At 40.8% G+C, this 16,529-nt stretch overlaps 1 protein-coding gene across 1 annotated transcript in view; it reads left to right on the top strand.

The window, feature by feature from the left end:
- The window catches only part of Aoah (acyloxyacyl hydrolase), a 188,937-nt gene that overhangs the window by 102,495 nt on the left and 69,913 nt on the right, over positions 1-16,529 (top strand). The window contains exon 12 of the mRNA XM_051194658.1: positions 10,997-11,088. Coding sequence (XP_051050615.1) covers positions 10,997-11,088 — 92 coding nt within the window. The remainder of the gene's footprint in view (positions 1-10,996; positions 11,089-16,529) is intronic.

Genomic DNA, 16,529 nt, shown 5'->3' with positions numbered 1-16,529 from the left:
TAATGGGCACCTTGATTGATGACCCACAGCTGAAGTTTTAGTGGGCACCATGATAGATGACCCACAGTTGAAGTTTTAGTGGCCATGTGATAGACAACCTACAGTTGAAGTTTTAATGGACATCATGATGGATGAAGCTGTTGTTGCCTTTGATATGCTTACTTGTGGCATCTTTTAAGCTAATAAATGTGAAGACAGTTTGTTGCACTAGGTTCGCTGCTGTTTTTGTGCATAATACACAATGAGTTTAATTTTGTGGTTTAGATCTGGCACTACCAGTGTTTGAACTTTCTCCCTTTCTCCCTTGCGCTCTCTTTCTAGGTTTATAGGATGCACTGTTTCATCTGTTCTAGCCACTGTTACAAAGCACCTTACACTGGATAATTCATGCTTAGTAGCAGCTTATTATCCACAATTATGGTCACTGAGAAGTCCCAGATGTTTAGTGTCTGCTGAGAATTGCTGTCTGTTTCAAAGGTGGTGCTTTTAGCTGTCTTCTCAGCTGCTGAAAGGGGACAAAGTAGAATGAGGCAGCTTTTGCTATAAGGGCACTAATTCCATTCACAGTGGTAGAGATCCAGTGACTTACTCACTTTCTGAAGGCTCCAATTCTTAACATTCTTTTTTTTTATTTGATTTTATATAACAAAGTCCAATTAAATGAAAACAAACTACTTCCTGCTGGTAAGGGGCACTGTCTTGGGGGGATTCGAAGAAGATTCAGATATCCTGGCTGTAGTCTGTAGGGCTGTTTTGTCCAGCTGTTTTGAATGTAGTATTAGCTTGTACTCTGTTTCAGGTGGTCTGGCATGATCAAACCACATTAGTCTGGAAGGAATCCACATCTTTTCATTTTCTGTGGAAACAAAAATAGAAATCCTTTTCCCCAGTAACTTGTCCTTCAACTTAAATTTTGGAGTCAAAGCATTTTTTTAATTTAATTTATTATTTTACATGTCGATCCCAGTTCCCTCTCCCTCCCTCCCTCCCTCCTTCCCTCCCTTTTACCCTCTCTGCCCTCTCACATGCACTCTAAACACCCTCCCCTCCCATCCCCCCACCCCAATTCCATATGTAGGGGAATGCCATCCAGTTGGGGTCATGTAGATCTGACAGGTCCTGTGAAATAGGGACTAGGGCTTCTCTCCTGTCTCTAGATTAAGGCAGTTATCCCTCCATGGGGGATATGTTCGTAAAGTCCTTTTGTGCACCAGGGATACATCCTGGCTCCACTGTCTGAGGTCTCTTAGACTGCTCAGTCCTTCTGGCTGAGACCCATATTCAGGGGGGCCTGAGTCCGTCCCATGCTGGCTTCACAGATATCAGTCTGGTGGCCCCTTAGCTCCTCCTTGTTCAGGTAAGCTGTCTCTATGTGCTTCTGCCACATGGTCTTGTCCTCTCCATCTGCTTCTGGGTTCTAGTTCGACTCAGTGTTTATGTATGGGTGTTTGCTCCTATTTTCAACAGGCATTAGTTGAGGGCTCCATGGAGAAGTTAGTTGTTGATCTCACTCTCCGGGAAGGGCATTTATGATAGCCTTTCCACGGAAGCTGGGATTGTTAGTTGGGAGCAGTCTTGTAGTTCTCTCGACTTTTCTTTGTGTTCAATTTTATCTTCAAACCAATATTGGCTCCCTCTTTTATGTTCTCTCTCTCTGTCTCTGTCTCTCTCTCTCTCTTTCCTATCTTCTATTCCTAACCAGGCTCAATCTTCCTGGTTGCACATGTTTTCCTTTCCTCCCCCATCATTTTCTCCTACTTCTCTCTCCATTCGCTGTCCCCCAATTTCATCTGAGCTCTGGGGGACTTGTCCCTTCCCAGTTCTGTGAGGGACTTTATATGAATCTCTTAGAATACACCTTGTATCCTAGTTTGTCTGGTGATGTGAATTATAGGCTGGTAATCATTTGATCTAGGTCTAAAATCCATATACGAGTGAGTACATACTGTGTTCCTCTTTTTGTGACTGGGTTACCTCATTCAGGATGGTTTCTTCAAGTGCCATCCACTTGCCTGCGAATTTCAAGATACCATTATTTTTTTCTGCAGAGTAGTATTCCATTGTGTAGATGTGCCACATCTTCATTAACCATTCTTCAATTGAGGGGCATCTAGGTTGCTTCCAGGTTATTGCTATTACAAATAGTGCTGCTATGAACATAGTTGAACAGATGTCTTTGTTGCATGGATGTGAATCCTTTGGGTATATACTAAGAGGGGGATTGCCGGGTCCTGTGGTAAACTAATTCCCATTTTCCTAAGGAACCGCCATACTGATCTCCAAAATGGCTGTATGAGTTTGCACTCCCACCAGCAGTGGAGGAGTGTTCCCATTTCTCCACATCCTCTCCAACATAAATCATCACTGGTGTTTCTAATTTTAGCCATTCTGGCAGGGGTAAGATGGTATCTCAAAGTTGTTTTGATTTGTATTTCCCTGATAGCTAAGGATGTGGAGCATTTTCTTAAGTGTCTTTCAGCCTTTTTGATTTCCTCCATTGAGAATTCTTTCTTCAGTTCTGTACCCCATTTTTTAATAGGGTTATTTGGTGTTTTGATGACTAGTTTCTTGAGTTCTTTGTGTATTTTGGAGATCAGCCCTTTGTCAGATATAGGGTTGGTGAAAATCTTTTCCCAGTCTGTGGGCTGCCATTTGGTCTTGTCGACTGAATTCTTAACATTCTTAGTATGAATTTAACATGTGAATTTTGAGGAGGCCACGTAGACCTTAGCATTCATGTTAGATATATGCTTCTAAGATTCCTTCCCCGTGAACCACAAGCGACACAAGCATACTTCCTGTGGGCTGCCACAATGTCCTGGACTAACTTAGTTTTCACCAAATATTTGTAAAACAAACTTCACATGCATTTATTATTTTTTCTAAATGTTTCAATCAATCAGTAGGTGCCATTATTAAATGTAGTTTTATTAGTAATAAAGCTGTGGCACAGAGAGGTGAAGGAATGCCTTAAAATGTGGGAATAGCTCATTGACATCTCTTATACAATGAATTCCATAAAATAGCAACTCTGGTATGATAGTTGAGGTCTCTCTTTACATCCTTCCCTCCTCTCTCTCTCTCTCTCTCTCTCTCTCTCTCTCTCTCTCTCTCTCTGTGTGTGTGTGTGTGTGTGTGTGTGTGTGTGTGTGTTGAATCCTAATGCCATAGGGATCTTCCTTCAATTTCATGCATCCTGGAATATAAAGCTTAGAAAGCAAACTCATACAGTTAAACTGATGAGAGATGTCATTCTATAAATATGTTTCTCTATTGGTTAATGAATAAAGTACTGTTGGAAATAGGGAAGAAAGATAGGCAGGACTAGGAGACAAGGTGGACTCTGGGAGATGTAATAGGAGTCATGTAAGAGCAAGAGGAGTAAAAGGTCTGGACCCTTTCTCTGGTAAGCCAAGTCCATGTAGAAACACTTAGATTGATAGAAATTGGTTAATATTTAAGACGGAGCTAGCCAATAAGAAATGCTAGTAACAGGCCAACAGCTTTATATCTAATACAGTGTTTCTGTGTGTTATTTGGGGGCTGACGAGGCTGTGGGACTAGGATGGCAGGAAAACTGCTCTTAACATTAAACACTTTATTGAAATTTAAATATCAAATTGTTATTTTACTATAGCTGAGGTACATAATCTAGCCTGATATCACAGGGGAAGGAATCAGACGATATATTTATTAGCTTGCTGTCCGTTCTCCCAAAAATCTATATGTGCCCATTACAGACCTCCACAATGGCATGTTCATTGTCCACAGTGCTTCCTGTCTTCATTGGAACATCTGAAGGTGGGGTCTATTTTTTTCTGTTTAGAGCCACATATTGTTTTGGTATTTACCTCCACAATACTCAGTCTGCAATTGTCATATATTAGATGTAGCCTCCATTAAAAAATAAAAAGAAATGAAAAAAGATGATCTGAGAATCTGTGAACTTTATTTTGGAAGTTCAGAGACTGACAGACCAATCAAGGCAACTAAGACTATTTTCAACAATTAGCACTCCAATTCAGCTCATTTTGATTTCATAAGATTTTGAAGTTTGGACTCTATTCACACTAGTGCTAAGACTGAGCATAGTAAAGATCATCTGTTCTCCAAGCCTTTCTCTCCCTACTTCCATCAAGCTAGGTTCTAATCCAACCCTATTACTTGTCAGCTCTATTGCCTGGGTATAGCACCCAAACTGACTCTGAGTCTTGTTCAGCTGAGCCCTTGACACACCTAGACCACATGGTACAAGAGATTTTTCTGCCAAAAGAAGATACAGAAATCCTCCAAGGACCATACCAGCAGCCATAGGATCCAGGGTAAAGAAGGACCCTTCCCACACTTCTCACTGTGTTAGTGACTGGATATCAGTTTACTGCTGTTTGCCTAAAGGTGATGTCTAGACTCCTTTTCAGAAGGGAATTGAGCACTGAACACATGATGGTGTGTGTTCACAAAGTTCTTTGTCTTTTCCTTTTTAATTAAACTCACAGTCCTAATTCCTGGATTGCATCAATGCACCAACACATCTTGCTGAGTTCTAGGGAATGGCAAAAAAAAAAAAAAAGGAAGGAAGAAAAAAAGGAAAGAAATTTTGCTTCACAGTATTTTGTTATTAAGTTAATGTGCATGTTTCCTGTCTCCACGCATGGCATGTAAGAGGAATTCAATGTTAGTTACTTGCTGCGTCTGAAAAATACAAACATCACCCAGAAAAGAGCACATTCACCAATGGATACCATCTGGTTACAGAATGCATTCATGTAGCAAAGCCTAAAAGAATGGGAACAGGGCAGGGCAGTGTTCGAGAAGGTCAAGAAAGCTCTTTAAGTTGGATAAGTTGATGTTTGTGTAAGAAAAGACATTTGGGTAGTGACATGGATGGAGGACTTAACAGTCAGCTGGCAATAAGGTGATCCTCGGGAACTGAAATCCTTTAACAAGAGAACAACTCACATGCACCACCTGCGGTATGCTGGAGGAACTTCAGGTCAGTGGTGCTGGGACATCTACATCCCACAGACTTTTTGTTTGTGATTCTTCATCCTTGTGGAACAAACTCAACAGCTGCGTCTTTGTTTCTAAACCAACAATTCCTTGTTGTAGTCTTCAACAGCTCAATTCCTGGTCATTGAATATAAATGGCCTATTTAAATGACATTTGCCATGTTGTTTTCTGATACTGGTTACCCACATATACCTTCATATGACATTTGTACTGTTTGAAAACAATCAGTTCATGTCTAAGCCAGTTGTGTACATTAGGAAAGAAAATACTCTGTGAAAATTGCCTACAGTCTTACAGGATAGAGAGGACAAACCAAATGCCACCATAGGGCTTTAAGTGTGTGTGTGTGTGTGTGTGTGTGTGTGATTTGAAGACTGACTGAGCCAGATGACATGTGGTTTTTTCTTTTCTCCCACTTAACAAAGCTTCAAAAGAACCTAATACCAGCTTGCTAATATGATGACTTTAAACAGTCCTAAATCAGGGGTGACTGACTGTGTTGGAGACTATGAAGATACATTGTATACATGTATGAAATTGTCAAAGAGCTCTCTAAAAACTAATCATTAATCCAAATTATTACATTTTCTTCATGGTTGTTAAAACTAAAAACAGTGGTTTTCCCAATATATTAAAACACACAGAGAGAACAGGAGCCTTAAATGAAGCTGCTACAAAAGGTAGTATAATTATGTCAATTATGACACAAAAATTCAGTCATGCCATTGGAAAACCCAGAGGAAAACTCGAAGCAATGTACTAGACAAACTGACCCTTGCCTGGTAGCAAAAGTCCTTTTAACTGGAAAATTTTCTTGGTAAATATAGTCTTTTCACATTTGTGCATTTAAGATACATTTGGGAGGCTTTTGAGAACATGATACTCAAAAGGAATAAGCAGGAGTTAATGAGGGAAATCTTCATTTGCGTTTCTCATGCTGGAAATGCCTTTGGTATAATGTTGAATGAATGTGGCTTTTAGTGTTTAGTATTATCTAAATGCTCTCCTTTTGTTAAGGATTTCCACACATTTGTTATTAATGGTTTCTGCTTTTCATTTTTATTTACCATGTTTACTAAGGAAGGTGGTGTGGGGATTTATAAACTGCTGTTGGGCTAGCCACTCAAGTCATTTCTGTTATCTGACAATAAACTACATTCCTCAAAGCCAGGGTCAATCCTCTTAGAAAGGGGTGGCCCATCTTAAGCCTATGATCTGTGTTGTGTTGTTCTTCCAACTGGCTACCCCATTCCTCGCTGTCTCCAGAGCTTTCCCAAAGCCCCGGTGAGTCAGAAAACACTGAACCTGAGGAAGTGATGGAACTGTATCTTCCTTGACAAGCTTCTTCCAGAAATGGCAGGTTTTGCCAAAATACCACGAGTGAAAACTAAAACATTCAATGAAGAAAACACAACTCTATGCTATTTTGAAGTTATCCAAATCACTAGGGTTAATTAAGTGTATGTATCTGGTCTGCCCAAGTCTTTCAGGGCTAGACTGGAAATGTAAACTCACTGGGGCCCCAGCTGCAGTTCAGCACCAGCTGCTGTCCAGCACAGCTTAAATGCTAATTAACAGAGATGGTGCCAGAGCAGCTTGGGTTTCCTGGATGCTAGCAAGGATTTCAGGAACTACCCAAAGAAATGAGACCGAGTTGTCCAGAGAAATGAGCTAAAGGAATGCTGGGGACTTAGAGATCCCAGCTCCAAAGACACTATTAGCTGCATTTCCCCACCTATCCCACACTTCCCTCAACATGTCCTCTTCCCTGGCACTTGACAGAACAGTGGAGGGATGCATAGAGTGTGGAAACCATGTCTCAAGGGACTGTATTCAAATCATAGAGTATGTTGCCCTTGTAGAGCTTGACATCCATTTGATTCCCAGAGTGAAGCCCGTCCCTTGCTGACATTTTTCAGAACGCCCTTTTTCTCCACTATTATTGTAAGACCAGAGTACCAGGCATGTCTCCCCACCTTAGAAGAATTCTTGTTGCATTCCTTATTGTAGAAGAAAGAGCAGACTTACCACAGCACAAAAATCGGGTTCCATCTTGGTTTCCAAATCAGAATCACCATTTTATGGACAGAGAAAAGGGTGAGGGTGGAGGGCGGGGGAGGAATGCCTCCTTCTCTTAAGTTTTAACATATTTTATGGGGAACCAGCTCATAAATTCTGCCTACATCTCACAAGCCATTTGCTTACTCACATATCTGCTTAATGTGGCCTATGAGTTTTACCCATTCTATTTGCTTTTCTTGTCTTCTCTGTCAGAGTTGGATATTCTCAAATCCTACAGCAAACATGCATTGTAAGCAAAAAGATATAGGGGGGAAGCAAACCAGACAAGGGAAGGCTTCCCCCCACAGTGGTCAGAAGGGTTAGGAGCCATGGTGTGGAGTAGCTGAGTCCTGATAGGAGGGGAGTTTAGAGCAGAAAGTGAGTGGGAAACACCAAGGATGACAAAGTGTCAGTCATGGATTTCATGCTCCTCTGAGATATTCTAGGGCCCTCTTTTCAGAGACTCCATTTCTGTTCTTTTGAATGAGGTTAACTCCCAGTCAGTGCAGTTATACCTTCTTGGCCATGTCCTCGCTTTTCCAGCTCCATGTGCTGGAAACCACCTCAAGGTAAAAGTCTGGATAGGAGAAAGAGTCAAATCAAGACAGGAGGATTGTAACTGTACTTGAACACCTGTTAGTTAGGTGGCTAATTTTGACAAATCAATCAACATAATAGAGGGCTTCCTAACACATCTGTTTAGGTAAGCCCCTTTGAAAAATTAGGACCCTAGAAGGATTTGTGCTAGGAGACATTTTTTTAAAAGGAGCAACAAGCAGTCATAGCTGAGCAGTTTTCTTCCACAGGTTCATACCAGCCATAGAACTGTGACTGAAATGGACATTCCTGAAACAATCCAGGCCACAGGCTCTAAACATTTTGCAATAGTCACAAGGAAACACAAGTCATTTTTTTCTATGGCTAATGACAATACACTACAGACTAGGTAAATTATAAAGAAGTTTACTTTAGCTTCTGGCTCTGCAAGTTCAAGGTCTGAGGGTTACATGAATTCTCCTTGCTGGCAGTGAAACATACGAAATATCACATGGTGATCAAACGTGTGTGTGTGTGTGTGTGTGTGTGTGTGTGTCTGCTTATAAAGATTACAGCATTAAATCATGGATTTCTACCTTAGTGACCTTACCTAGCCCTAATTGCCTTCTCAAAACTCTGCCTCTAAATGTTCAGTTATATTTGTTCTCTGGATGCCTCAAGCTGGGGATTAAATTCTAATAGGTGTTTCAGAGATTACATACCATAGTCACACCACAGCAGGTATGCAAATCTTCAGAGATGATAGTGTAGAACAGATCATGGGTCCCAAGAAAATAACTACAAAATCCAAAGAGTTTTGGCAAGGAAAAAGTTTATTTTTGCTGAAGGGTGTGTGGCCATACCAAATCAATCAGGTGAACACACCCAGCATCAGGCCCACTAGGCTTTTATTTCTAATGCAGAGAGGTCCTGTTCCTCACTCTGAGTGGTCAGAGCTTGACCTCACACTCTCCTGTGATTGGCCAACTCAAAGAGGTACAGATGACAAGCCAAGAACAACTTTTGAGAATGGCAAGCAACCTTGAGCACATATTTTGATTTCAAAATGTGCTGACCCTAGAGGAATTTGCTGAGTGGTTCCTTTATAATTTTTTCTTTTTTATTCTTGAAAGTTTGAATGAACCTATGCATTTTCCCATTGTTTTGTTATGACTACTGTTGAGGTTTCTTTTTTATACATATAATTTATTTTTTATTTTTATTTTACATATTGATCCCAGTTCCCTTTCCCTCCTTCTCTTCCTCCCTCCCTCCCTCTCTCCCACCCTCTCATGTCCCCCAACCACCCACCCCTCTCATCCCCTCCTCCCCCACTCTTCATGTGATGCCCTCCAGGAGGGGTCATCTAACTCTGTCAAGTCATTTGGAATAGGGACTAGGCCCTCTCTCCTGTCTCTAGGTTAAAGGAGTATCCCTCCATGGGGGATGTGCCCCCAAAGTCCTTTTGTGCACCAGGAATACCTCCTGGTTCCACTGTCTGAGGTCCCTTAGACTGCTCAGGCCTTCTAGCTGAGACCCATGTTCAGGGGGTCTGAGTCAGTCTCATGCTGGATTCCCAGCTATCAGTCTGGGGCCCATTAGCTTCTCCTTGTTCAGGTCAGCTGTATCCAGCCTGGTCTTGCCCTCCCTCTATGCATCTGGATTCCAGTTTGGGTCAGTGTTTAGTTGTAGGTATTTGCTTCTGTTTCCATCAGCTACTAGATGAGGACTCCATGATGGTGTTAGTCATCAATCTCATTATCAGGGAAAGGCATTTATGGTAGTCTTTCCACTGTTGCTCAAATTGTTAGTTTGGGTCAGTCTTATAGATCTCTGGACATTTCTCTATGTTCAGATTTCTCTTCAAATCTATAATGGCTCCCTCTTTTATTCTCTCTCTCTCTCTCTCTCTCTCTCTCTCTCTCTCTCTCTCTCTCTCTTTCTCTCTCTCTCTCTCTCCCTTCCTCCCCTGACTCAATCTTCCTAGTCCCACCTGTTTTCCTCTCCTCTCCTTCTCTTTTTCTTAGTTTCCTCTTCACTCACTGCCCTCCCATGTGTTCAGGAGATCTTGTCCCTTTCCCCTTCTGTGAGGGGCTTTATATGAATCTCTTAGAATCCTCCTTGTATCCTAGTTTCTCTGGCAGTGTGAATTATAGGCTGGTGCTCCTTTGCTATTGGTCTAAAATCCATACATGAGCGAGTACATACCATGGTCCCCTTTTTTGTGACTGGGTTACCTCATTCAGGATGGTTTCTTCAAGTGCCATCCACTTGCCTGAGAAATTGAAGATTCCATTATTTTTTTTCTGCAGAGTAGTATTCCATTGTGTAGATGTGCCATATCTTCTTTATCCATTCTTCAGTTGAGGGGCATCTAGGTTGCTTCCAGGTTCTTGCTATTAAAAATAATACTGCTATGAACATAGTTGAGCACATGTCTTTGTTGCATGGATGTTGATCATTTGGGTATATGCCTAAGAGGGGGATTGCCAGGTCCTGTGGTAGACTGATTCCCATTATCCTGACGAACTGCCATACTGATCTCCAAAATGGCTGTATGAGTTTGCACTCCCACCAGCAGAGTAGGAATGTTCCCCTTTCTCCACATCCTCTCCAACATAAGTTGTCATTGGTGTTTCTAATTTTAGCCATTCTGGAAGGAGTAAGATGGTATCTCAAAGTTGTTTTAATTTGTATTTCCCTGATAGCTAAGGATGTTGAGGACTTTCTTAAGTGTCTTTCAGCCTTTTTGATTTCCTCTATTGAGAATTCTCTATTCAGTTCTGCACCCCATTTTTTAATAGGATTATTTGGTGTTTTGTTGACTAGTTTCTTGAGTTCTTTGATAAAGGGGAGTTTTGTCTTATTTAAACCTCTGATGGAAAAGGCAGAACATTTTGTTTCTATTTCCCACAGTAGGTCATAGTGGATATAACTATATATTTATGGGGAAAGAAGCCATGGTCTGATTCTCAGAAGTGCTTCAGACTTCCAGGGTCAGATGCCCTACCTCATTGACTAGGGGCATTCTTGCTTGACTTTCAGTATTATTTCTCAGGGCAATTACTTTTAAGTGGTCAATTGCTTGATGATCTCAACTGAAAGATGGAGATCTCAGAATACGTCAGGATTGGAGTTTGCCTGTCCCAACATATCCCTCTCCAGTGTGTGGGATTCCATGAATTCTTTTTGCATCACATGGACAATAGAAGCCAGTGAGTCTGTTGTGAATTCTCAGGTAACAGTCAAAGATGAGTCATCTTTTTTAAATGCCAAAGGCTTGGGAAGACAGACAGATGGAAAATCAGGCTTATGCTGTGGTTGTTCTCAGCTCTAATTCAAAACAAGTGACTATTTGCTAATTACTACTTCATTTCTTTCCTTTAGAAATCCTTCTTCAACTTGCCATCAGCCCTGACTGATGAGCTCAACTGGCCACAGCTCTCTGGGATCACTGGATTTCTGGACTCCACCAGTGGGTATGTTTTCACACTCACACTGCACATATACAGCAGCTTACCTGCATGAGGAGAGAATAGGAGATGGAGTTTTCTCCCACAATGTTGAAGTGAGAATCATTTTGAATTGCTTCTAGACCATAAATGGCATATACAAAACTTGCCACTGACACCATCTAACCACTGAAGAGGGAATGTTCCTGTTGGGGGTTACAATTTATATCTGATGGAAAATACTCAAACACATAAGTGAATTTTTCTGATTCCCTGTTTGATTCAAGAGAGTAACAGTAAGAAAAATAATAGATAAAATTAATGTGCAAGTCATGGGGTCTGTTAATTATTTGGGCTTCAGTACTCTAGATTGGAGCACAGGTCATGACTCAGTAAATTAGTTAGCTACGAGTGATGGATGCTTCGTGAGAACCCAAAGTATATACCCCAGGATTACACCCAGAAGGGACACCTAATATGCTATGGAGGTTTACAAGCATTTCTATATGACAGAAAGCCCAAGGTATGCAAGGTAACATCTCTCCTAATGCGCTAATATTTACAATTGGCAATAAGCATAAGGAATATGGCAGACAAGTGCCTTCCCTGTGTCAGTAGAAGATAGGGAAGAGCAATGGAAGGACATGATCAGCCCTCTCCAGCTCAGGCAGTAGCCGCAGAGAGCCAGATGGTACCAGAAGTCAGGCTGTGGTAATGATAAGAAGATAAATGTGAACAGGCCTTGTTTACCCAAAGCTGCAAGCAGCGTAACACCCAAGATTCTGCCATATATATTTTAAACAAGTATTCTTTTCTATTTGACAAAGAACACCACATCCTATAAATAAGGCTTATTACCTGTACTCATTCACTTTAAAAATACTCATTAAATACTTATCATAGATTAGACATAGATACCATAGGAGTTTTCATGGTGAATGAGATGTATCCTTGCCTGCAGTTAATTACAATCAGTAGTGTAGATGAGACAAAGGGAATATAATGGCAACCCAAAGAAGATGTGCCAATGGCAGGCATGGCACAGAGTTACTAGTCTCAGTGGGAAAGGGCTCACGGAAACTATCCATAGCCTTTTGGGATGTAGGGCAAGGAGCCTAGGCTCCAAAGAGACTGTGTCATGAAATGGGTAGAGAAGAAATCAGGAAATATAATCAAGTTTAAAGAAAAAGAAAAGAAAACACAGTCATAATTCTGCAGGACCTGTCTGTAAATATAAGGAAAGCAGAACTGTGTTTTCAAATTATGTTTCCTTGTCAAACTTAACTATTTTTTTAAGTTAGTTCTTGTCATCCATTGTGCATCTCCCATCAATCCATATGAATTTTTCTACTAATTAGTAAGTGGGGTGAGTAAGAGGTAACTGTTAGGATTAAGTGGTGGGAATACCTTGACTTCTTGGTGCCAAGGAATGCTGCAGAGATCACACCATGCAAGAGATTTATAGGGAGGGGACAGTGAAAGGCTTTCTTGGAAGAGGAACAAGAGAGAGACAGAAACACAGAAAGAGACAGACAGAGCAAAAGATCAAGAGCATGGTCTGTGATGGAAGGCACCTTTAAAAGGGTGTTTGGTAACTGATGACAAAATAGCTAGAGCTTAATCACTGAAGGCTGAGGGAGTATGCGCTTTCTAAGAGAAAAAAACATAAAATAAAAAATAAGATAAAATTTATTCTAAAAAGAAAGACAAAAATAAAAGGGCAAATCCTGACACAACATTATAAGGTAAGGAACCTCTAAATATGCCATTGAGTTCATTTTCTATTGGTCATCTACTTCTGGACTTGCAGCCTATCCTTAAGAATGCGTAAGAATATAGTTTCCCCAGTGAGACTTCCTAGAAGAATGTCACATTTAAATTTGAAAATGGTTATCAGTTGGAAATTTTTTGTGAGTTAGAGTTGGGGGCATGTGTCTACTTCTCCTTTCAGCTCCTTTCAGGACCCCATCTGGTGCATATACATGCAGGCCCTGTGCATGCTACTTCAGTCTCTATGAGTGCATATGAGCTGTGATCATGTTGTTTCAGAGGGACTTTTTTTCTTGGTGTCCTCCATCCCCTTCGACTCGTACATGTTTTCTGTCTCTTCTTCCACAGGGTCCCCTGAGCCCCAAGGAGATGGGTTTGATGGAAACAGCCCATTTAAGGCTTAATGTTCCAAGGTTTCTCACTATGTGCATAAAGTCTAGCTGTGGGTCTCTGTATTTGTTTCCATCTGCTACAGGAGGAAGCATCTTTGATGATGGCTGAACAAGATCATCACCTATAAGTACAGCAGAATGTAGTTAGGAATCATTTTATTGCTACTTTTTCTTCCCCGTTTGTTGTTGTTTGTTTTTCAGTAACATTTTGTTTTACTCTAGGTCCATAGGCTATCTTGTTATAAGCATGTTTTTCCGCCGGTCTTGTCCCACCGCCATGCCAGCCCCAAATATCACACTGAGACACTGTATTTAATATAGTGCTGTTGGCCAGGTACTTGTTTCTTATTGGATAGCTCTGTCTTAAGTATTAACCCATTTCTATTAATCTAAGTATTTCCACATAGTCTCACCTTACTGGAGAGTGGGGCCGGTGTCTGCTCTCTCCAATCTCTACATGCTGACTCTTCCCTACTACTTCCTTTTTCCTCCTTGTCTCCTTGTCCCTCCTATCTTCCTTTCCTATTGGCCAACAGTACTTTATTCATCAACCAATAAGAGAAACATATTTACAGAATGACATCTCCCATCACTATCTAGTCTCATGTTCTTGGTCACCAAAGCAGTGTCAAGTATGGGTTCAGTCTCATGGAGTAGGCCTTAAGTCAAATCAGACATTGGTTGGTTATTCCAGAAGCTTTGCACCACCATTGTACTAGTATACCTTACAGGCAGGACACCACTGATAATTAAAGGGCTTGTGGCTGGTTTGGCATTTATGTTTCTCCATTGGTAGTGTGCAAAGTACCTTCCTGTACCAAGGAAGCTAGAATGCAGGCATGAAAGCTCAGTGTAGACACTAGCTCTAATTCTCCATGTTCAATGAATCTTCAGCAATGGGGTCTTGCTGTCAATTTCTGAAAATCAGCCTATATTTTGGCAACAGCCTATGTTGTTTGGGGGTTCCCATGAGACCTTTTTGGCCAACAACCCAACTAGATATAACCAAATCCTAGTACTAGAAGATTCATTTGGTGACAAGAGATGCCCAGTTGGGACTCTGTCTCCCAGTTATTTGGCTATTTTAGTTAGGTTGCCTTCATATATGTATATATTTCATGAAGGTTCTACTGTATTAGGTTTCCATTACTACCCCCTCAAATGGCCCTTAATTTTAGCTGTTTTTCTCTATATTCGCTCCCTCATCTCCTCCTTTCCTCTCCCTCCTTACCTAATCCTCACATTTCAATACCCCATTCATCAATCCTTTTAAAAAATACACTTATTTCTCATCATTTAAAAGGCCAGATAGTCTGAGGTGAAGGTACCAGCTTCAGTGGTGGGCCTTCTTACTTTGTCTTCATGTGACAAGGTCATCACATGACTAGTCACAGGTAGCCTCTTAGCTCGTCTCTCTTCCTCTTATAAAACCGTTGATCTCACCACAGAGTCTCCATTCTCATGACCTTATCCAATCCTACTTATCTCCCTAAAGCACCTTCTCCAAGTACCATCAACAAATTAATTAAAGGATTAAGTTTCCAGTCCATGAACTTTCTGAGAACACATTCAAACCACAGCAACATTTCATACTGGAAGTGGCCATCCAGCTGTGGCTTATGTGGAAGTTATATCTGTTCTGGGCTAGTCTGTTAACACAGCACCCTGAGCTCTGTACTGCTATCCAGGAAAACCTGTCTGCTTGCTCAGTGTGACTCTACATGCTGTCTGTAATATTTCTAAGGAAGTAAAAGGTACACTGCACAGCTGGCTATTCTAGTGCTTTAAACATGTGCCTCTCTACTCAGTGTGGGGCCTCTGGCTATCTTTTCACCAGCTGTTTCTATGCACTACACCTGTGTTTCCTGTCACTCAGTTAGAATAATAAACAGGTTATCTAAGTCCTATTTATTGAAAAGAAAATCCTCTGGAATTTCAATTGCAATGAATTCATATCTTAAGAAGAAAACTTGGGAGCTGACATACTCTGTGCATTTCTATTCAATACACTCTTCATGAATGGCATTACTATTAAACCATCTTATTATGCCATCATATAAATTACATCTGTGGATAATTTATGCTAGGCTATTCTTCTTATTAAAAGAATAAAACATTTAAAAGGTATACAAAGACAGATTAACATATGCTTGAGGTCCTCTTCTGGTAGAAAGAAGAAAATAAAATAAATATTGAAGTCACTCACTTACCTAAAATGCATGATTTTCTGAGTATCCTGGCTGGTATTTTGTCATTTTGACACAAAATGGAATTATCTGAGAAAAGGGAATCCCAGTTTATATCAATCTCATTGATAAAATGCCTCCACAAGAGTGCCTGTAAGCAATTCTATAGACCATGTTCTTCATTGATGTGGGAGGATCCCAGCCCAGTGTGGGGACACTGGGGTGCAGTGCCATTCGTGGGCAAGGGGTTCTGAGTTGGAAAAGAAATATGGCTAAACAAGCCATGGGTGGAAAGGCAGTAAACAGCACCTTCCATGGTCTCTGTTTCAGTTCCTGCCTCCAGATTCTTGCCATGAGTTCCTACCTTGGCTTCCATCAATGGGTCAATAGACTATGACTCTTCCCTCCCCAAGCTGCATTAGGTCATGGTTTAATCATAGCAATAGAAAGCAGAGAAACACGAGTCTGATTCCTAGCACTACAAAAACAATGTTAAAGAGATAAAGTAGTATAGACCAGTGGGAGATGAATTTTAAGCACATAGGACAGACCTGGTGGAGTTTTCCATTCAACTGAACATTGGGAATGTACTGCCTGAAGTCTATAATCAGCCTCACAGTATGAGCATGAACAATAATCTTTAGAAATATATATATACCTCATACAAGTACAAGCATGTAGTTCATAAGAGAAGCTGGCTCCTATTGTCCCCTTGTGTGCCAATTGTTTTATCCTCTTAGAATGTAGTCTCTCTGTCATAAACTGGAGGCAAATGAAATCCCAGGCATAGCTCCAAACCCAAACATGACCCTTCACTTATATGAATTTTGAGTTCCCGTAATATCTGTCCCCTTGACTCAAGCTTCAGAAATTCAGTAAGTGGCCAACCTTGGAATAATGTGATTTTTCTTTTTTTCTCCACTGTGATTCAAGAATGAGTGAACAGAATAGAACAACTGTGGGAGTTGGCAGCTTGACTGTGGAAGGAGAAGTAAACTTGTAAATGAAAAGTATTTTATGAGATAAAATAAAAAAAGCAGTTTTTGTGTAATGAAAAACACCATATCTTTAGGATGAGAAACAGCACCAAAACATCTACTAGTAGAATGAGGCTCTCATA

This window comes from Phodopus roborovskii, unplaced genomic scaffold (genome assembly GCF_943737965.1).
Source record: "Phodopus roborovskii unplaced genomic scaffold, PHOROB, whole genome shotgun sequence".
Taxonomy (NCBI): Eukaryota; Metazoa; Chordata; class Mammalia; order Rodentia; family Cricetidae; genus Phodopus; species Phodopus roborovskii.
This window is presented reverse-complemented; position numbering and strand designations above follow the sequence as displayed.